Source organism: Camelina sativa, chromosome 7 (genome assembly GCF_000633955.1).
Source record: "Camelina sativa cultivar DH55 chromosome 7, Cs, whole genome shotgun sequence".
NCBI classification, from domain to species: domain Eukaryota; kingdom Viridiplantae; phylum Streptophyta; class Magnoliopsida; order Brassicales; family Brassicaceae; genus Camelina; species Camelina sativa.
In genome coordinates this window covers 4,891,548-4,914,243 of record NC_025691.1, presented here as the reverse complement: position 1 = coordinate 4,914,243, position 22,696 = coordinate 4,891,548, and the positions used below count along the sequence as shown (strand labels likewise).

Below are 22,696 nucleotides of genomic sequence, written 5' to 3'. Positions count from 1 at the left end.
TTTTTTTTTTTTTTTTTGGTTGCAGCAAGATCAGTTGAGAAATGAGAATGTATGAAGAAAATTCATGTTTTGATCCTATACCAACGGTGGAAGCAATGATGGACAATAATGGTGGTGGCTTCTGTGAGGCGGAAACAACTATTCCGGCAAGCCACCAGTTCCAACCACCTCTTGGAAGCACAACAAACAGCTTTAACGATGATCTTAAGCTACCAACAATGGAGGATTTCTCTGTTTTCCCTTCTGTTATCTCTCTCCCTAACTCAGAACCTCAGAACCAAAGCAACAACAACAACAACCATATGATCAACCAGATGATTCAAGACTCGAATTGGGGTGTTTCTGCAGACAACTCTGGATTCTTCATGAACACTTCTGATCCAAACACAACATCAACTCAACAAATTCCTGATCTTCTCAGCCTCTTGCATTTGCCTAGATGCTCAATCCCATTACCAAGCTCGAACCTATCGGACATAATGTCGGGTTCTTGCTTTGCGTATGACCCCCTTTACCACTTAAACCTTCCTCCACAACCTCCATTGATCCCTGCTAATGACTACTCAGGGTTCTTGCTTGGAATTGATACCAATATTACTACTCAAAGAGATGATGATTCAAATGTTGGGAATGAGATTAACATTGATAGCGGAATCATTGAGTTTAGCAAAGAGATTAGGCGTAAAGGGAGAGGGAAGCGAAAGAACAGACCTTTTACAACAGAGCGTGAGCGAAGATGTCACTTGAATGAGCGGTACGAGGCTTTGAAACTGCTCATTCCTAGCCCTAGTAAGGTTAGTTATTACTTATTACTTACGAAAAGAGTCTTTCTTATTATAGTTTTCACTCAATGTCTCTTAGCTTAATTTATATAATTTGTTTGTTTAGGGAGATAGAGCATCGATTCTTCAAGATGGAATCGATTACATCAACGAGTTACGCAGAAGAGTAAGCGAGCTTAAGTATTTGGTAGAAAGAAAAAGATGTGGTGGGAGACACCAGAACAATGAAGTAGACAACAACAACTTGGATGATCAGAATAATGAAGATGATGTTGATGATGAAAACATGAATAAAAAGCCTGAGAGCGATGTAACGGACCAATGTTCAAGCAACAACTCGCTGAGATGTTCATGGCTGCAGAGGAAATCAAAAGCAAGTGAAGTTGATGTTAGGATTGTTGATGATGAAGTAACAATCAAAGTTGTCCAGAAGAAGAAGATCAACTGTTTGTTACTCGTCTCCAAAGTACTTGATCACCTTCAGCTTGAGCTTCACCATGTTGCAGGTGGACAGATTGGTGAGCATTACAGTTTCTTGTTCAACACCAAGGTTAGTGATCATCAATGAATATATAACCAATCTCTGATTTATGGATTTGAATATATATTGTTTGGAATGAGTTTTGGTGATAATGATTGAAATAAAAATGCAGATATATGAAGGATCAACAATATATGCAAGTGCAATAGCAAACAGAGTGATTGAAGTGGTGGATAAACACTACATGGCTTCTCTTCCCATCAATAACTATTGAATATTAGGCTAACTTAAATGTATTTTCTGACCCTTTTTTATTTTCTAATCCATGTTTACTCATTTGCAAAACGAAATAAAAAAAACTCATTTTGGAGCCAAATTTAAGTTTTCTAGTTTGGATTTTTTTTATTAATTTAATGCATTCCCTTGTGTTCTCCATTTCTTCTAAACCATTATCTCTATTACTGGTAGAGGAAATGATACACAGGTATTGATGATTAACCAGAATACCAGATCATAGCTCCCTCCATAGTCCATACTTTTATAGGTCTCTCTACTAATCATATAAAAGCCTAGACAATTTCAAGTTATAAGAGAAATCTCATACTTTTTAGAAATTTTGTAACGCTTTGGTGATAGGTTTTGGCAGAGCCAGGTCAAAGTACACAAACCATCTACGCGGTTAATTAAGCGTTTAAAAAACATTGATATGTCGATTACTTTAATGTACCCCTTTGAAAACAGATAAACCAAATTGTTTGGTTCGGCATAACATTTCAAGTTTACAACTCTACTTTAAAAATTGATGCAAACATGCTTACGAATCTTAAGATAGTATACGGTTTGGAAATAGGATGGGGACAGTAACAAACTAGCAGTGTACGATAGAGGTAGGTGACCAGAATTTTTCAGTTTCAAGTCAAGGAGTTACGAGATTGTCCCTGATTACTTTTTGGATGTGGGACCTACCTACCCATCTTCTCTCAAACAAACCCACTTTCTTTGCTATAAACAGATATGGCATGATCTAACCACAATTGGAAACTTCATAATTTTGTTTTCGTTTTTGATAAAAGGAAATTAATTAAACAAAATTCTCAATATAAAATTCAATCGATCCGTAATTAATACATCTATATAGATAAATGAAACTACAGTTTGGTATTTTTGGAAAAAGAAATTAAAATGGGTTATTTTGGATTTATGATACATAATAATAATATAAAACTTACGTGAAATATGTATAAGAACATGCACATGACTACGAAATTGGGATAAAAACTTAACGCTATATCGAGACAAAGACAACATTTTGTGTCCTAGATGAGAACTAAAAAAAAAAAATTGTCTAAATCTTGTTTATCTTTTTACCCTTCTTCTATTAGTTGTCTCGATCTGCAAATGTCCTTATATAAAAAAAAAACAGAGAGGATCTAGAGTCGTTAAACTATCTTCATGGAACGTTACATGATTGTAATTTGTAAACGAGAGGTTCAAGGCCTTGAAGTTGCTCATTTTTGTCCCAAGTTATATATAAGGCCTTGAGATCAGGAATTCCATCCTCAATAAGCGTTCCAAGAAGCTTATGGGATTATGGTTACATCATTAATGATGTTCGGGCTTATCTAAGCATGTACTGTTGCTTTCTTGTTTTTAACCTTTTTTGCCGAGAAACCAACTTATTAGGTTGTAACTTTTGTAACACCACATCGTTCATATTATATGATATTTGCACTTTAGCAAAAAAAAAAATTATATATAAGGTTAGTTATTTTTAATTTGTATTTTATTTTTCAGTTTTATAACAATTAATCTTTCATTCATTATCTCCAATATATATCGCTTTATTAATTCACATAATCTATTATTGGGGAGATAAAGCATCCATTGTTCAAGATGGGATCGATTACATCAACGATTTATGCAGACTAGTAAGCGAGCTCAAGTATTTGGTTGAGAAGAAAAAAATGTGGTAAAAGACACAAGAACATTAAAGTAGACAATGGAAACTCATTATATGCTATTAGGGATGTAGTCATGTAGAGCATCCATTCTCGACGATGAGACTTGATGAATATATGGAGAAGAAGCCGGAGAGGGATGATGTAAAAGATCAGGTACATTATGGGTGGAGAAGAAATCGAAAATAGTAGAAGTTTATTTTACGGTTATTGATAATGAAGTAACAATTGAAAAAAAGAAAAAGATCAGTTGTTTGTTTATTGTCTCCAAAGTGCTTGGTCAGTTTCATCTTAATCTTTACCATGTGGCTGGAGGAAATTTGGTGAGCACTAGAGTTTCTTGCTCAAAACCAAGGTCAGTGATCGAGTCTTGATTATGTATTTTAAATTTGAATATATTGGATTGACCTTTGGTAGTGATCATGCACAAAATGCAGATTTATGAAGGATCACCAATGGGTGCAAGTGCAATTGCAAATAGCGTGATTGAAGTTGTGGACAAACACTACAAGGCTGCTTCCCATCAATAACATTTTAATAAGCTGATTTCATCTATTTACTGACTTTTTTTGTTTAATCCACCATGTTTACCTATTTGCAAGACTAAATAAGTACGTATTTTGGAGTCTGATTTTAGACTACAATATGGTATATATATGATCCGGTTAAAACTAAAAAGGTGTCTGATCCATCAAAACTTGTAATTTCCATTTTAAATAAGAAAGAATGATGTGGTAGCCTTTCTCAACAGCGAGCATGCAAATTCATATATGTAAAGGCGTAATAATTCGATACTAAATATTCTGATTAACATAGAAAAAATAATGACTTTTTTTTTTTATGATGATGAAGCAAATAATCATGGAAGCTCATGGTCCATATAGTTTAAAGGTAGCCAAATTAAGCCTACACCATCCCGGGGAAATGTATCTCATTTTGGTTAGGGATAAATTGTGGCAAGTTAGACCAGTTAAATCAGGTTGGCAGAACAATACTGTGGTGCAAAAAAGATTTGACATTTTTAATGAAACATCTTTATGTGGTTAAACGTTAAAATAATTAAAAATATTGATACGATTGATTACTTTAAATCTGATCCCTTACTGAAAGAGTATGTTATATGATACAGACCGAAACCAAAACTTAAAAATACATTACAAGAAGACTAATCCATCACTTTGGTCCTCTTTCTCCTTATCTGCATGCCGTGAACTGAGTTAACCCCATGACGTGAAGCTAAGCCCCCAAATCCAAATCAGCTGCAAGATCAGGCAATAGAAAGAAGAGGCCTCTAGTTTGTACATTTAGTTTTAGGATGGGTAACAGTGCTGTACCAGAGAAGTAGGTGACCATATTTTTTTGATAGTTTCTGTCAGTTACGATATTATCCTAATTCTTTTACAAAGTGAAATTATATTATCTCATTCTTAGAAGTGGGACCTACCTCTACTACTTCTCAAACAAACCCGGATAGCTCTCTCTCTTTCTTTTGCTATAAACAGAAATCGCATGACCCAACCGCTCAACAAGGAAACTTATAGAAATATATCAATATAATATTTTAACAAAAACATAATTAGTTTCCTCAGGTCTCTCAACTTTTTTCGGTGTTTAATTTTTCAAATCATACATTAATAAATAAAAAAGTAGCTTGAAATGTAATTAATAAATAGATATGATGGTCGATATATAATGAAAAATTATATCTTATCTTCAAAACAATCCATACAGTAAAATACTTTGTTTACTAGAGATTCTATATTATATGTCTTCAAGTATCGATCTAATGATGTCATTTGATGATGGGTAGTTTATTTTTGCATAAGTTCTTCCAACTTGATAATACGTTTTGTATTTTGGTTATTAGTTAATGGGAAAATGATCAATTTAAGAACAGCAACGTATCTTTAGTGAGCTAGAAACACTTCATTCTATATATTAACGATTAACCAATACAACTTATCTTATGAATTTAAGTCTTATAACTCTGCCATGAGCCCATGAGAGATATAGAAGGCAAAGCTATGATAATGACGGAAATGTCCATAAAAGTCGTTTGCAAGGACCTGAGACTGAGAGATTCGGCTTGGGACCCATCTGTTGATCCTTCTAACCAACCTTGAAAATGTTTTGGCCACAATCACATGCTCCAACCAAAACACACTCCAAAAAACAAAAATAAAAACAACTTTTACATTTTATATCAAAAAAATGACAGCTTTTGTAACGGTGAAAAGAATATACAATGGTACCTTCTTTACAAATCCAACCAAAAATTAGTAAAAAAAAAAAAAAAAAAAGAGTCATCCTTATAAGTTTTATGTTATAATTGTTATGCTTTTGATACAACTATTTATAAACTGAAAAAATCTAAAAACCAGTAAAATGCTTGAACCACAAATGAAAACTAAAATATGTCTCTAAAAACTTTAGCTTAAACATGTTAATAATTTATTGTTATCGTTAGCTTTCGATTGGTGACATAAATCGATACCATACCGCTAAATTTTTAATCATTTTTGTAATTACTAATTATTTAAATTTTATATAATAATAATTACTATTTACCAAATGGATGCATATAATAATTTATCTCTTAATTTTGGTTATACTACCATCAATTCAATAATTACATTTTCTACAACATTTTTATCCACATATGAAAAGAGGCAATATTATATATATCATCAATTTAATAATTACATTTTCTCACCTTTTCACCTTCTTCAAGACTTCTACTGTCCCCATCTGCAAATGTCCGTATATTTCAAACACAGAGAAGCAGAGGGACTAAGTTCATGAAACTTTCCTTCAAGGAACAACTTAATAAACCATTGCAAGGTTGAACTTTTCCCCCTTCTTATATCTCTCCCTTTCTCTTTATCCTCGAACTCAAACCCTAAACCCATTTGTTAATCTTTTGAATTCTGAAGAACATTTTCCCATGTTACAATCTTTCCTCTATCGTTGTAGAATCTAAAAACCCAAATTTCGATTCCAAAGATTATGGATAAAATAGCAAACTTGTTTGAAATTAGGTTCGAATTTCTGGTTTTTCCCAATCTATCTTCTTATAAAGATGGTTAAGTAAAAGTGGTTAACTTTTGATTTTGCAGGTGTTGAAAGGAATCATCTTTTTAGAGTCAATCGTTGAACCATCTTCATGGAAGGTCACAAAGTTTTGTTTTTTTCTTCCATTTTATCATCAAAGCTTCTGCCTTTTTATCTTATGGAAGATCTAAATTAGTGTTGTTGTTACAAACGCAGAAGAAAAAGGAAACCTTTACGAGGAGATGGGTTGTTTCGATCCCAACACTCCTGCTGAAGTCACGGTGGAGACTAGCTTCTCTCAAGCCGAACAACCGCCGCAAATTCTTGTCGCCGGAAGCACAAGCAACAGCAATTGCAGTGTTGAAGTAGAAGAGCTCTCTGAATTCCATCTCAGCCCACAAGACTGTCCTCAAGCTGCTTCAACACCTCTCCAATTCCACATCAATCCTCCTCCTCCTCCTTGTGATCAGTTCCATAACAATATGATTCACCACATGGCTACACATCATCATCAACAATCTGATTGGGATCAGCATAATGGGTATCAAGATTTCGTCAATATGGTTCCAAACTCTGCTACAACTCCTGATTTGCTTAGTCTCTTACCCTTGCCTAGATGCTCATTGCCTCCTCCTCCTCTTCATCATCATCCTTCTTCTGTGCTTCCTAACTCATTCTCAGACATTATGTCTTCTTCCTCTGCTGCTGCTGTCATGTACGACCCACTCTTCCATTTGAATTTCCCTATGCAGCCTCGAGATCAGATTCAGATGGATGCTAATGGTGGTGTGAATATGATGTATTTTGAAGGAGGACACAACAACAACGACAACAACGGTGATGGGTTTGACAATGGGGTTCTCGAGTTTAACACAACTGGTGTTGTTACTCGTAAAAGAAGAAGATCTCAAAAGTCTAACAATTCCCCTACAGAACGTGAAAGAAGAGTTCACTTCAATGATCGTTTCCAAGACTTAAAGAGCCTCATTCCAAATCCCACAAAGGTATATAATTTGCTTTTAATTCAGTTCATGTGTATGAGAGACTATATATGTTAACATTGTTGTGGCTTAATCTCTGTAGAGTGATAGAGCATCCATCGTTGGAGAGGCTATAGATTACATCAAAGAGCTGTTAAGGACAATCGAGGAGTTTAAGATGCTTGTGGAGAAGAAGAGATTTGGGAGATTCAGGAGCAAGAAGAAAGCTAGACGTGGAGAAGATCAACAACAAGAAGAAGAAGACACTGTGAATTACAAGCCACAGAGTGAAGTAGACCAATCTTGTTTCAGCAAGAACAACAACAACTCACTGAGATGTTCTTGGCTTAAGAGGAAATCCAAAGTAACTGAGGTCGATGTTCGTATAATCGATGATGAAGTAACCATCAAGCTCGTTCAGAAGAAGAAGATTAACTGTCTGTTGTTCACCACCAAGGTTCTTGATCAGCTTCAGCTTGATCTTCACCATGTTGCAGGTGGACAGATTGGTGAGTACTACAGCTTCTTGTTCAACACTAAGGTAATGAAAATGTTTAGTCTGAATCTGTTTTTTTGTTTTAACTTATCAAACCAATTGAACTAATTTTTGATTTTTGGGGCAGATTTGTGAAGGATCTTGTTTGTATGCAAGTGGAATTGCAGACACAGTGATGGAGGTTGTGGAGAAACAGTACATGGAAGCTGTTCCAAGCAACGGTTACTGAGTTTTACCAGACACACTTGTGGGGTTAATTGCTTTTTTTTTCTAATAACTTTTGTTGTACTCCCTAATGACTGATTAAGTTATTATTAGTCACTTTGGTTAATGCTCAAGTTATCTAAGCTAGAGTTAGAGTGCTGAAGAGGCTATTGGTCTGGATTTTGTCTAACTCTATAAATTTCTAGCTTTTATGAGAGTTTTAATTTTCGACCATTTTAATCTGTTTTGAGTTTTTACTATTTAACTAATTGCTTTTTGGCTTTTGTTTATCAGAAAAATGTTTCATTGCTTTGTGTGAGGCTATTTATGGTATTCTTGTTCTTGGTACACTGAAACATTCGATCAGAGTAAAATTAAATGGAAAATGTTTAACTTTTCAAGACCAAAATCGTTTTTAAATGCAAAATAAGATAGAAGTATGGAACTAATAAATCAATAAATTGCATGTAAATTTGATCCCAAAAAATAATAATTGTAAGAAAATTTAAACACCTCTGGGCCAGGGGGTTATAATAAGCTTTTGGAATAAAAACTTGTCATGGGCTTTCTTTTGTTTTGTAACTTCAAACTTTGGTCATGATGGTTTGCTTTCTTTTTTTGGCTCTCTTGTCATTCCTTAAACCCAGACCGGATCGCCTCTCAGAATTTTTTTGGCTTAGGGTGTGGTCTGGCCTGACCGGTTCAAACCGGATTCATCAAGGAGGGTTTTAGAAATAGTGAAATATAATTGTAAATGTTATAATTCTTAAACAGTAGCTTTCTTTGTGTGCTTTTCACTTTTTCATTCTTTATGTCACACAAATGTTGTGTCGAGTCCAGTTCTAACAACTTTTCAACTCCTTAGTTCGTTTGTGCATTGTTGTGTTCATCTTATGTTTAAACTTTAAACTCAGCCAAAATACTCCTTCACTAATAAGTCCTTTTTTTCTTCTTTTACGTCAAAACAAATAACCCACTACTTATAAACCATGTATTTTGTATATATATATATATATATATATATTTTTTTTGATAATTGTATATATTTTAGGTTTACAGAATTGCTTCTATTCCGGTTCCGAACCGGTTAGACCATTAGATTTCCTAACTAGGAAACTTATTCGCATCATCAGTGATGTTATTACAATGAGCCAATTTAAATGTGGTCAAATCATGGTACCTGCTTTATCACAAACTGGATATGATCCTCACCACGACTTGCCATTTGCCATCTAATCTCCGTCGTTTTTAATTAATCAACCACCATTACTTAATTAATCACTCTTTCTTTATTTGTTAAGGATATGATTTTGTCTCAATTCTCTTGTCTTTTCCTCGTTGTCTATCACCCTTTTTGCTTATTCCCTATTTCGAACAGGTCATATACCCATATGTAAATTTGTCTTTTTGAATATATTTTCACGTTTTAAATAAAATTTGCTGTATCACATGTTTAAACCTATTATCAATTTTGGCTGGATAGAAAACAATTTAAAATCAGATAAAATATTCATACGTAATTAAATCCAGTTAAGATCCTATTTCACATATATTCAAGTTACTCAACCTCCATGTATTATTTTTATTTTTAACAAACCTCCATTTTCTTTTTCTAATGTTATCTCTATCTCTTAGATTTTACTATTGTTTATAAACACAAACAAACAATCTCATTAATTTCTTCTAAACATTATTGTCTCACCAGACGCCAATGCACACTAGTGATCGATCTAAACACCCAAATATGTCGTCGTGTCTCAATCCATTTTGAACAATATTAAAAAACAAATATGGTTAGCAAATTATAAATGAATGCTAGCTTGCGTTTGAAGTATTCCTTTAAAGTCATAAACTTATTATTAATCTTCAAAAACTCATATACAGTACGTAGACTACCAAATTCGAATATAAATTACGATGATAATAGTACAGATCCTCAAAAATATTTGCATCTTATGCGTATTGAACAACAAAAAAAATCTCATCCAACAAAACTTCGACATGTTGTTATGATCTAAAACGTTCATAGTGTAGCTTTATTGGGTTGAGAAAGCTTCAACGAAAAAAATAGTAGCAAAGAAAGTTAAACAACCAATTTATAATGAGATTAACAATAATGACGATAACGAAAGCATCATTAACGACGTAATAACACAATATAATAAGAACGTCATAATATCTTTTATATACCTAGATAATATAACATTTTATTGTACCTTTTATGGATCTAATCGAATTACCCTACACATAAAAAATACTTTATAGTTTATCTTATCAACTTCTTTTTGGTTAGATTTTGTTATTCGAACTAAGAATATACCTTTATAGATTGGGTCGACTTGATTGATTTTTAAGATTCACAGTCTTGGATTTACAAGAATCGCTAATTCGAGTATTTTTCATCCTCTAATATCTCTTACACTTGAAAACAATTATTAAAGCACAAAAAAATATATAAAGCAGTTAAGGTGGACACACACACTTTCCAGCCGTATAACGCAATAATGGAGTTTTTTTTATGAAAAAAAAAAGTTTTTTTTTATACACTTCAACATCACCATCGCCTCTATTCCAATAATTTCATTTGGATACAACAAACAAAAAATAAGAGAACCAAAGAAATTGCAGAATGAACAAAGAAATTTCAAGATCATTATCACAAAATTAAAGTTTAATAGTAGCTTTAGCTGAATACTAATTACAAGATCAACATGAGCTCATAAGAAGTTGTTCTAAATACTCGGCACCTAAATCTTCAAATACCACAAGTGTACCACTTTCTTGCTTCACAACACTCTGCTTACTACTTCTTGATGTTGAAGAAGCAGATGAAGAAGAAGAGTAAGAAGATGAATTAGAAGAAGAAGAAGACGAAGAAGAGGATCTCTTCTTCCCTCTAGGCCGGTTCCTAAGCGAATGTTTCCTCTTCAAGGCCATAACCGGAGATCCTCCGTCATGAAGATTCACATTCTCCATTTTCTTGAGCGACTCTCTAACCACTTCCACGGGGAAATTAAGTGTCGCGAGAGATCCTTTCGTGGCGAAAGCCGCTTGATCGTAAGCAAGAGCGGCTTCCTCGGCCTTGTCGAACGTCCCGAGCCAAACCCTAATCCCGTTCCTAGTGGAATCTCTTATCTCAGCTGCGAATTTGCCCCACGGCCTTTTCCTCACTCCTCTGTATGATCTTTCTTCTTCATCAATCCCAACCTTTTCTTCCTCCTCGGAGTTGGAAACTTCACTGTTTTGGATCTCTTCCTTCACCATCATCTCCGACGACTCAAATGAGAAAAAGTCATCGGAGTAATCATGATAATTAGGGCACAAGAAAGATTGAGGATCAGAAGATTGATCAAAGAAGCAACTCTCGTTCCATAAGAGTGATTCTTGTGATGAGCTCCAAGAACTCGGAGAAGAATACATGGGAGATTGGGAATATTCCATGAGTATATTTTTTTTTTCTTTTCTCTTTTCTTGTTTTTTGTTATCTATTCTTGTTTGTGGACACTAAGTTATTTCAAAACCTAATCCTATATATAAGAGACACGGAATTTATAAGATATATGAAAGTGGGAAGTATTTTATTGTTATATTGTTTTCATAGGTCCTATTAGACAAATATGGCTGCCTTAAAAAACTAATAAAAATTCTTATACAACGGCATGGGGACCAACCACAAAACTGGTGTCTTGTTTTTTTTCAATTCAATTGAGGAAGAAAACAAGATTTTATACGGATCTATCCCTATTTCAAAAGCAAAGAAAAAAAGAAAAAAAAACTGGTGTTTTTAGTTTCCACGTGGCGGAATACTATTTAGAGGGGTGACGTTAGGCGGCGAGATACCGACAAAATAGATGAGATCAGCAATATCATGATGTGGCACTTGTCATCCACGTAAGTTTTGACAGACCTCAATTGTATCGTAGCTGTAGGACCTGCGCTTATTGTACTGAGTTGAGTCTCCCAGAGTTGACTTGAAACAATCCCCAATATATATATAAATTCTCTTTATTCAAATATATATAGAGTTAAAATCTTGTGATTTGGGCAAGCAATGCGTTTTTTTTTGTGAAAAACGCTTTAAAATCCGCATCTAATGGTTGTTAATCACAGCCATAAAATCTCCTAACAATCATAGTTCATAACTATAGAATTATAGTAAAAAATATATATGTAAATAACATATTTGACATATTACAAATTAATCTAGAAGATACAAGGTTAAATCAAACTATTGTTTATGTATGGAGAAAAGAAACATCTCCATCTATATTTTGAGTTAGTGAATGGGTTATGTCATGTGTTTTTGAAACTAGGGTAAAGTGTGGACTGTGGAGTCTTCCAGACGGACTGTAGTAAACTGATCCTTGCAAACAAATAAATCTAAAAATCCATATGGTGATTAAAGTCAGATGTTATGTATATAGTTTTTGTGTTTGTTTTGTTCGTCCGATTGAGATTCATGTCTTCGTGTTACCATTCTCTTAATTTTTTATATAAATCTAAGAAAGAGTATAATATTTGCGTGTTGAAACTTGACAACACATAATACTAATAGTAAAAATTTCACGACAACATTTTTTGTGAATAATAATTGATGTTATAAACAGAAAAGACTGATGTAACACACTATTTCACCAAATTGTTATGTTTAAATTGGGTTCACCAACTTATTAGTTGTAATATAAATATCCAACAAATTTAACAGCGCTATTAATCAGGATATATATGACAGCATTCTACAAGTTATATAAAGCTTATTACTGATATATATATAGAAAGTCTTCCCATCCCATATAAATTTATCTACACTTTTACTAGAAAATCTTTATAACAATTGGAAATAATAGTATTGTAACTAGACAGAAGACTATATTAAATTCGTCCTAATTGAAAGTAAAAATAAAATGATAACCACATAAGTAGTATTATCCAAGATCGTAATACCAGATTTTTTTAGTTTTTCTTCGTCTTCATTGCAATAACCATTTACGGTTGAAACCATTAGTTTAGTTTTTGTTTTGATAAAGAATTTAAAAGAGAAAAAGAGAGGATCGAACTGTGGCCCCTAGAGAGTGGTCTTCTCTTGATCTGCCGACAGCCACTAATTTATAAATTTGGCATAAAGACAAAATAGATATTTCTGTCATAAAACCATTGGTCAATAATAATTGGTCATTTTTGGTTGGAGAATAGGGTTCTGTAATAAAGATCGACTGAAACGTCACAAAGCTTAACGAAATTGACTTTTTTTTTTGTGTTCTTAAAAAATCGGGAACTGAAATTGGATGAGGTTTCCTCGATACGACCATTATGATTGGAAACTTTTTGTATGGATTCTAATTCTATAATGCATATAACGGTTAAAAATCCTGAAACCTGTGTTTAGCTAAATTAATGTCTCTAAAGTGTTTTCTCTTTCTAAATGAGAGGAAATGGTTCTCGATCAGATTGAGTTATGGGTCAGATTGGGAGAGATCCTCTACATTATACTGAAAATGTTGTATTTACAAAAAAAATACCTTCCTAGAGTTCGAATACGCTTACCGAGAACATATACATGGTATATTGGTATCGACATGTAACTTGTATGCTAACATATTTATACGAGTTGATAACATCGAAGTATCATTTTCAGTTAGTGTTTTGACTTGGTGTATTATATGTTGTGATATGTGCAAAATTTGCTTGTTTCTTTCACGTTTCATAGACTAAAATTTGTCTACTACATTAATTGATTCCGAATATGTGGCTGGCTTTCTAGATAACTTCTTGTGAATCACAAAATACACGTATCATATCAAAATTGACTAATACTAGTTAAAATTTACTTCTCAGAGATTCCTTTTTTAAAACAAAAAATCAATTACATTTTAAAATTTTCTTAAAAATAATTTGAGGAGATATTTTTTATAATAATCAATTACATTTTAAAATTTTCTTAAAAATTAATTTGAAATTATATATTTCATATAGCACAACGCATGCATGTGCAAACAATAGGAAAGTTTGACAAAAAAAAAACTTGAATAATTATAGCAACCAGTTAGTTTAAATATAATGGTATGAATGTAATGAAGCCTTTTTGTTTTATTAAATTTCTGGCGTTTTCAAGCATCTGATACAATCATACAACTTGATGCTTATAATTGAGTATAACAGTATTTCTTTCCTCTTTTTAGAAAAATAAAAATAAATAAAAGAAAAGTATTCCTTGATGTTTTAAATTAATATGCGTTATATGACTAGTCTCTATATTGTTTTTCGTCCACATAAAATTCTCATTCAATATTAAACCAAAAAATCTCATTCAATATTATTTAAATCGTATGAATTAATGGATCGTACTTGTTTGTTAGAAAGTCTTGTCTACTCTAAATTATATAAAGGAAAGTAGAGTACTTAAACCAATAATATCATGAAATGTTTCATAAAGAAATGGTTAGTTGGACGTCCAAATTAATGTTTCCACTTTTTTTTTTTTGGCAAACAATTAATGTTTCTACCTAAGCTACACTTTTTTCACGATTTTTTTAGATGTTTTAATACGGATTAGAGACATAGAACAAGTCTTTCCTTTTAATACAATATTTATATATCTATCTTAACATTTTTTAAATACATTTTTGTGTCATCCTCTCTTATCTTTGTATCCAAACAAGTCTCAACTAAATTCTCTACAATCTTTACAACCAAACACAATCATTTCCATATTTGATAATATTAATTTCCTAAAATATATCTGTCTTATTTAAATAAATATGTTAGATTAAAATATAATTCTTCTTTCATTTTTATTTAATCTTATATTTAATTATTTTAATTACTATTCAATACATAAAGTTAATAAAATTTTAGATTTTTTTCAGCATATAATGTGATTTGAATTTTTATAAACGGATATATATTAAAAATTGTCTTAGGATATTTGTAACCAAACAAGTATAGCCACATATAGAGCTCGAAATACATTTTTGGAGTACAATAGGGTGCCATCACTTTTTGCCAACTTCGGGTCGGGTTTTAAACTAAAATTATAACCGATTCAATTATCCGGATTCTCCTTAAGATTGCCGAATATTTTGGGCCGGTTTTTAATCCATAGCATACTTATTTACATCCAATTAATGCCAATTGTATCTGAAGAAATATCTAATTTGCATGCCGAATTTTTAGGATCGAGTTTGACAAAAAGAATTGATAACCCAATTTATGTAATCACATCCCTATAATATAGCAACTAATTCAAGATGAATACATCTTAAGAAATATCTAATTTGTGTTTAATAAACGATTAAATATTTGATAAGATCTTATTAGCTTTAAATGTACACTATTAATCTAACAATATCAGTTGAGAATCATAATAAGAATATGCCAGATCATTCATTCTTAAATCATAACTAACAAATCGTAAAATGTATATTCTCAACTTGTGAATCAAGAGTTTCTACAAAACTCTACCTACAACCATTAACAGTATATATATCAACAAAATAATAGACCGTGGTGTACCACAACGTAAAACCTATTGTAGTATTATTTCATTACGTTTGTATGTTATAGTGCACGTAACTTTAACTAAGACTGAAAAATTAAAAAAATTCCCACCCAAAAAAAACAACTAGATATTATAAAACATATATATTTCAAAGGGATCATTGATCTGTAGCATCTTGGCTCCCACATAAATTAAAACTCCACTAGGTAGCAATCCACACTACGTGATAGAGAAATCGATTTAAATAAAATATTATGAGTAAACTTATTATTTGAGATTTAAGATTCGTTTGTATATAACAAAATATGTAAGTAATTTTTTTTCGTTTATTCAAATTTGCGTTTATTTTCTGTAAAATACGTCTCACTCGTGAAATATTTAAACTTAGAAAATAATTTTAAGGTGATGTAGAAAGTTTTGATGTTTTTTTTTGTGTTCTAAAAATCAAATTCATAAATTTTATGTTTTCATATTATTATCTATATCGCTATACCATTAAATAGATAAAACAATATTTTTTAGACTAATCGATTTAATTTAAACAAATCCTAAGTTTATAAATGGAATGAGAAAAATGATAAAAGTGGTAAATAAATGAATAATTTTTTTCTTGTTTGTGAAATATAATTTATTTTAATAAGTAAATAGGTTATGATAATGATAATTAAATACATTTTCGGATTTAACAGTTGATTAAATCTTTTATTTTTAAAAACTACTAGAAAATATTGGCTCATAATATTTCAATGGTATATTTATGTAAATAATAACGAGAAGTAAGAGCATTTATTAATAAAATCACAGAAGCTATGTGAGCGCGACACCTCAAATTTTTTGTAAGAATGATTATCTATTAATATACAGAGGATAAGGGATACGACATAAATGCTAATTAAAAAATAATCTTTAAAATACAAAAATTAGTTGGCATGGCTATTATTAGGATTATAATGCCTTAACCGGTTAACCCTTAAGGGATATTACTGTTCATTTACATTCTACTGTGAGCATTTTCATTTATTTCATCCTTTATCAAAAAAGTTAGGCTATTCTTGGGAATTTGGATCACTCTCATACTACTAAACTCATTTTTTTTGTTAAATAAAAACTCATTAAAGTATATTTTATTTTTCCTTCAAATAAGCAACCAATTTGTTAATTGGTGATAGTTCATTAAATTAAAACGTAACAAACCAGTACAAGATATTCCGTATAATCAATAACTAAGTACATACTACAGAGTACTACAGAGGCATGCGATAATGTACCATTTCCATGTGCTACAAATGGAAAATATGGCTATTGATTATTCCCCATCACAAAAAGTGGGAAAACACAGAAACACACAAGAGGGAAATGTAAAATCAAATTAAATTATTGCTGATGATACTATTTAAGTATTTATTCTTTTTGAAGAAGTGTTGGAAACTTGAAAGCGGACAAGAGAGAGCGCGAGCTCTGCCCGCGAGACAAACAAAAATAAAATGGTTTTGTCCACTAAAGTGATTGATGTTTGACCTCAACGTCCAAGTGCATACCCCTTTTGAACATATATACATACATTTACATTCACAATCCATATTTGTAACGATACCTAGTGACATATATTATAACGACAATCAAAATTTATCAACATTTATTGCAAGGGGTCACCTTTGTTTTTTGTTTTATTTTTCTTAGAGATTCTTCTAATGTAATTATCTTACATGTGATAGAATTTGAAAGGGATTCTTTTAACGTAAGTAGTTTCTTTAGGAAAACTTTCATAGGATGTATATGGGGTCGAAAAAGATCACAATCTAAGCATCATATCCCCCTCCCTAATCCTCCTTATAATGAGAAATTGAGAATACTAGAGACTGCCCACTTGATGAATATAATTGAAACCATATAAAGAAGTTAGATCTCTAAGAGAGTTTCTAGAATCACAAAGTCTTGTTAATTCATATCGTTCGTTATTTATTGTTTCTCACCACAGAAGCAAAACAAAGTCTATATATTAAAAGATTGAATAAAATTGTTTAGTTTAAATTGGAGCTAGGCTCATTGATGGTGGACCATTGGAATGTAACTTAGTTATATGACTTTATATGGCAACTTGAAAATAAGATAATAACAATTAATAACTAATGAGAGAGAGAGACGGTGCATAAACACTCTAACTAATTCCCTTTTTTTTTTCAAATTTTATTCTACTTTCACTTTATAATGTCCGACCCTGGCCTTGCTCATAGCGAAGGTCAAAGACCCGTAAACTAATTTATCATTGTTATTCTAATCGGCCAATTATTGTTTATTAACAAAAAAAGTACCTCAAACATGCATGCGATTCGATGTCCCCACTAGATTAAGGATAACTATGATAAAACTTAGTGTAGATTCATTTCTGATTAGTGTACTTAACAGTTAGTAATATTCAATTCCTGGTGGAACTAATAATAACTGATCAACTGGCTAAAGGTAACATAGATTTGTTATCCTATTTTGAACGCTATACTTTTCATAGATTGATTAGGCTATATAGTTTTTTTTTGGTTAATATTTTTTGGAAACAGCTAGCACGGTCCCATATTTAATAATCTCTATTTTATTTTTTTTGGTCTGACATATAACCACTAGACGATTAACCCTCGATTTGCGGTGATGTAATGATCAATACAATAAAAATAGACGGTATTTCTTTCCAGTGTTGACACCCCGGTTTTTTAGCTGAAATACAATAAAAACATGTGACCAATCAAATTATAACAACAAGATTTTAACTCGCGGTACATCACAGAATAATATTTTTACAACAAAAAAAATTAAATTTTAAAAAATTGTATTTGTTTGTTAATTTTGTTTCTTTTGTTTAGTATTTAAGATTGTATAATTATATTTTAATTGTTAATTATAAAATTTCATCAGTTGTTACCGCAGAAACGTGACAATTATTTAATTTTATTTATACTAATGTTACATTTGTACCGTATGGAATTTCTTATAGTAATAAAATTAGAAATTGTTATTGCTTTTTAGATTTAAATCGTGAAAAAACTATTCTTACATTATTATTTTTTTAAATTTTTAGTGTTTTTCAATTTAATCTGTAAGTTCAAAGTTATTTAGATTTAACCCGTGAAAGAATTATATCCATCAACGTTATTATGCAGTATACCGCATATTAATTTCTATTATACATACTCCAATTTATTAGATTTAACCCATGAAATAATTATTTTTTGCATTTTTTATCAGCATATTAATAACCATTAAAGTTTTAATTGATCATATGAAAAAATATAATTATTACTGAATATTAGAGTTTTTAAAAGAAGAAAATATTGTATAGATATTTTTCGCATATGTTATTAAGTGTAATAAATTTCTTAATATATAAATTGTTTTAGGAAATTATAAACCAAATTTGTAGAGACATTTTAGGAATCTAATTGATTATGTTTGTATGTGCAATTTTTTAAGGACTAACTTTGTAAATAATTAAAACTTAAAGGAAACCAAATGTACTTCAATTTATAGAAACACCACGGAATAATTATTTAATTTTATTTATTATAATTTGAGAAATCTGAGGAATCAACCCCTAAGTACCTCAAATCAAGTAATGTAGATGACTAAATCTACATTTTACAATCAAAATATGTAAAACAAAAATTTATATAGAAAGTCTATACAAACAAAATCTCTAAAGATAGTTTTGGTGATTTACTGGAATTAAAACTTTAATGGATAGAACTGTTTTTGGAAAAATTGGAATGCATAAATACTGTTAAGATTTTATGACAATAAATGTAACAAATGTTGGTCAATTTAAGAAAGTTTAGTATTTGAGTTTTTCTGCAATGTTATTTATGGAATTTGTTTAGGGATTAATATTGTAAATAAAAATTTAAATAAGCAAAACTTCAAGGGAATAACACAAAATGTACTTCAAAAATGTTAATATAGATAATATTATTAACCTGTGTTAACACTTAACACAAATTTAATAATATTTTATTAATTCCAATATGTCCTCTTTATAACTCATCTACTATATAACCACATTATATAATATTTTTTTTAATTTTACATATTCGTAATAATTATTTTTTTATAAGTTTAAATATATGTTAATTCTAATATTTAAATAAATATCAATCGAAGTTTTTCTTACGTTAAGAATCAACGCTCACAGGTTTTGGAAAACAAAATGGGAATCAAATTGTTCTTTTCTTTGTTTGCAAAGGATTTAGGATCAAAACACAACGGAATGTGTGGTTAAATATATGATAGTTTTTATTTCCATATTGATTGCTATTATTTTTTAGTTGGAATGAAATTTAAAATATTTAGGAAACAAAATCTGATGTAATGTTAGTTTTGAAAACTTTTTAGGGGTAAATATTGTAAATAACTTTTTAAATAAACAAAACTAAAAGGGCATAGCACAAAATGTACTTAAAAAAATGTTAATTATAATATTATTAACCCGTGCTAATATAAATTTAATAATATTTTATTAATTCCAATATGTCTTCTTTATAACTCATCTACTATATAACCACATTATATAGTAATTTTTTTTTTAATTTTACAAATTCGTAATAATTATTTTTTTTATTAAATTTATATATATGTTAATTATAATATTTAAATAAATATTAATCGAAGTTTTTCTTACGTTAAGAATCAAAACTCACAGGTTTTGGAAAACGAAATGGGAATCAAATTGTTGTTTTCTTTGTTTGCGAAAGATTCAGATTCAAAACACACACTACAAGAAAACAAGCCTTTTGCGATGGAAGAATTCATAGCAAATCCCTCGCAAATAGGCAAAGCGACGGAATTGCGAGGAACACACTTCCCTCGCAAATCGCTTCTCGCAAATCGGTTAACATCGTAAATCTCTCGCAAATTTTGCGAGGAAAAAAATGCCGTCGCAAAATCAACGCAAATTGCGAGGGACAATATCAATAGCAGATTCCTCGCAATTTGGTTCAAGCTAATCCCTCGCAAATTTGCGATGGATTTGCAACATTTATGTCCATCGCAACAGCTGAGATTTGAATTAGGAATTATTCATTTTGTAATTATGTTTATTTTTAATTATGCAAATTAATTATGATTAATTTCTAATTAGGCAAACTAAAATTCATAGTTAGCCAAAAAAACTTTGAATGAAAACTGAAATTAAGCTTGTAATACAAAATGTTGTTAAAATTACATAAACATAATAACATAAGTTCAAAACATAAATCAAACACAAGTACAAGTTCTCAGATACAAACACATAAACATAAGCTGAAATTGAAGAACAAGAGATCCTAAGCTGGTCTCGTGATACCTCCTGCTCCGGTCTCAGGTCCGGTATCTCCTGCTCTGGTCTCATTGGTGGCATCAGTCTCAGGTCGGGGAAATCTTGCAGCAAACTCAGGGTTCTTCTCAGATAGATAATCGAAGTAGACATCGTAGCAATGCATCTTCTGAGTATTTTGTTGCAACTTCAATGCATAATCTTCTAGCTGAGTAGACTGACTCGCAAGAACAGCTTCGGCCTGAGAAAGCTTCTCAGCTAGAATGACTGGATCTTCAGTCGGAGTAGGCGTCAGAACAACTTGAGCTGAAGATGCTTCAGTTTGCATAGTACCGACTCCATATATCCTATTTTTCTTCTTCGGAGCAACCTGCAAACAACAAAAAACAGAGACACAATGTAAAGTTCAAAGATATAAAACAAAACACTATGTAAAGTTCAAGAATTTACCTCAGCAAAAATTCGGTTCTTCATACTAACTGACAATCCGCCAGACGCACTACTCTTTATGTTGTCCCCTGAGCATAGCCCAGTTTCAGCCTCAGTTATCCTCGATGACACTTCATGGTATACTTTCTCAGATAATCCATCCACAAACGACCCATCAGGTTTCCTATGAGTATCTTCTAGGACTTTCAAGAAATCAGGAAGTGCCTCACGAGTAATCTCCGACTTAACAAAGATATGAAACAACAAAGTATTAGACTAAAGCAAGAATTTATAGGTAATTGTACTAAATAACTAACTAAACATACTTACATGTTTTCGTGCACGAGCTTTAAAGGAGGTCTGACCAGACCGGTGTTTATGCATTCCAGTGCCATCAGGATCACTGTATCGAGCATTTCGACTATTGATGCTCTTTTCCTCAGATTTTGGTTCACACCAAAACTTGACCAAGCCGTCCCATACTGTCGGATCAAGCCACCGCGGCTTTGCATCATCACCTTTTACTCTCCACTTAGACTTCCACCGAGACACTTGATCAGTCATCCGGGTCTTCAACTTGCTTTCAAACTCGGCTCGAACTCTCCCATTGATGGACTGGTCCCAGTTATATGTTTGCTTGTAAAAACATAACATGAATCAAAATCAGAATCAAGTAAGTAAAAACAAAATCTGTAATTTAAACACATCAACAAACATTTAACTTACCGCAAAAGTTTCAAACCACCGGTTTACAACCGCACCTGGTGTTTGGGTCCAATTGGCATGAGCTCCTTTGAAATCTCTTTCAAAGATGCCCCGAATAATAGCAGCAACTGGAGGATCCTCGTCAAACCTACAAAACACCAGAAAAAAAGGAATGAGGATCAATGAAAATATATCTAAAAAATTAAACAACCCTAACTACATTCTTACCATAGAGTATCCGGAGGGCGTTCAGGGTCCAATTTCTTTAAGTTAGCACGAGCGGGACTTGCAAGTAGCTCTTCCAAAGTAAAAAAAGAGATCCGAGTAGACTCATCGTTGACACGCGAAGTCGATTGCTGTGGTGGAAGATGAGGTTCCTTAACGATTCTCTTGGATCACCGGTGAGGTACCTTGCGAGGAGGCGGGACAAGCTACCCTTGGAGCAGAGGCAGAAGAAGGTAACCTTCGAGAAGGCATGGGAGGAGATAACCCTTGAGAAAATATAAATCTTCTGTAAACGTTTTGGCTCCCAGAATAATTTTGGTTCTCTTGTGAAGACATCTAAAAAACAAGTCCAAAAAAAACTAAATTAAAACCCTCATATTCGATATAATTAGAACCCTAAAGCAAATTAGATTAAACCCCTAAATTTGAATTAGGTAAAAACCCTAAAATTGATATAATTAGAAACCTAAAACCAAAATCGAATTCGCAACCCAAAATCGAATTTGAAACCCAAAATCTGAAACAAAAACCCTAAAATTGAAATAAAAATCCAAAATGGAATTCGAAACCCAAAAATTGAAATAAAAACCC

The 22,696-nt window shown here is 31.7% G+C and overlaps 3 protein-coding genes across 4 annotated transcripts in view; 2 read left to right on the top strand and 1 right to left on the bottom strand.

Moving 5' to 3' along the window:
• LOC104700350 (transcription factor bHLH91-like) overlaps positions 1–1,626 on the top strand; it is a 2,359-nt gene extending 733 nt beyond the window's left edge. The window contains exons 2-4 of the mRNA XM_010415865.2: positions 26–794; positions 889–1,332; positions 1,436–1,626. Of these exons, the coding sequence (XP_010414167.1) occupies positions 42–794; positions 889–1,332; positions 1,436–1,537 (1,299 nt within the window). The 5' untranslated portion in view covers positions 26–41 and the 3' untranslated portion in view covers positions 1,538–1,626. The remainder of the gene's footprint in view (positions 1–25; positions 795–888; positions 1,333–1,435) is intronic.
• LOC104700349 (transcription factor bHLH10-like) lies at positions 5,960–8,176 on the top strand. 2 transcript variants are annotated; one of them, XM_010415862.2, is made up of 5 exons: positions 5,960–6,062; positions 6,338–6,391; positions 6,489–7,276; positions 7,356–7,793; positions 7,876–8,176. In XM_010415862.2, exons 2-5 carry the CDS (start codon positions 6,385–6,387, stop codon positions 7,975–7,977), a joined length of 1,335 nt encoding a protein of 444 aa, XP_010414164.1. In that variant the 5' UTR covers positions 5,960–6,062; positions 6,338–6,384; the 3' UTR covers positions 7,978–8,176. The 2 variants fall into 2 exon arrangements, with proteins under 2 accessions (XP_010414164.1, XP_010414163.1); XM_010415861.2 differs by having other exon boundaries at positions 5,960–6,259.
• LOC104700348 (ethylene-responsive transcription factor 15) lies at positions 10,500–11,517 on the bottom strand. Its single transcript, XM_010415860.2, has one exon. It carries the CDS (start codon positions 11,391–11,393, stop codon positions 10,659–10,661), a length of 735 nt encoding a protein of 244 aa, XP_010414162.1. The 5' UTR covers positions 11,394–11,517; the 3' UTR covers positions 10,500–10,658.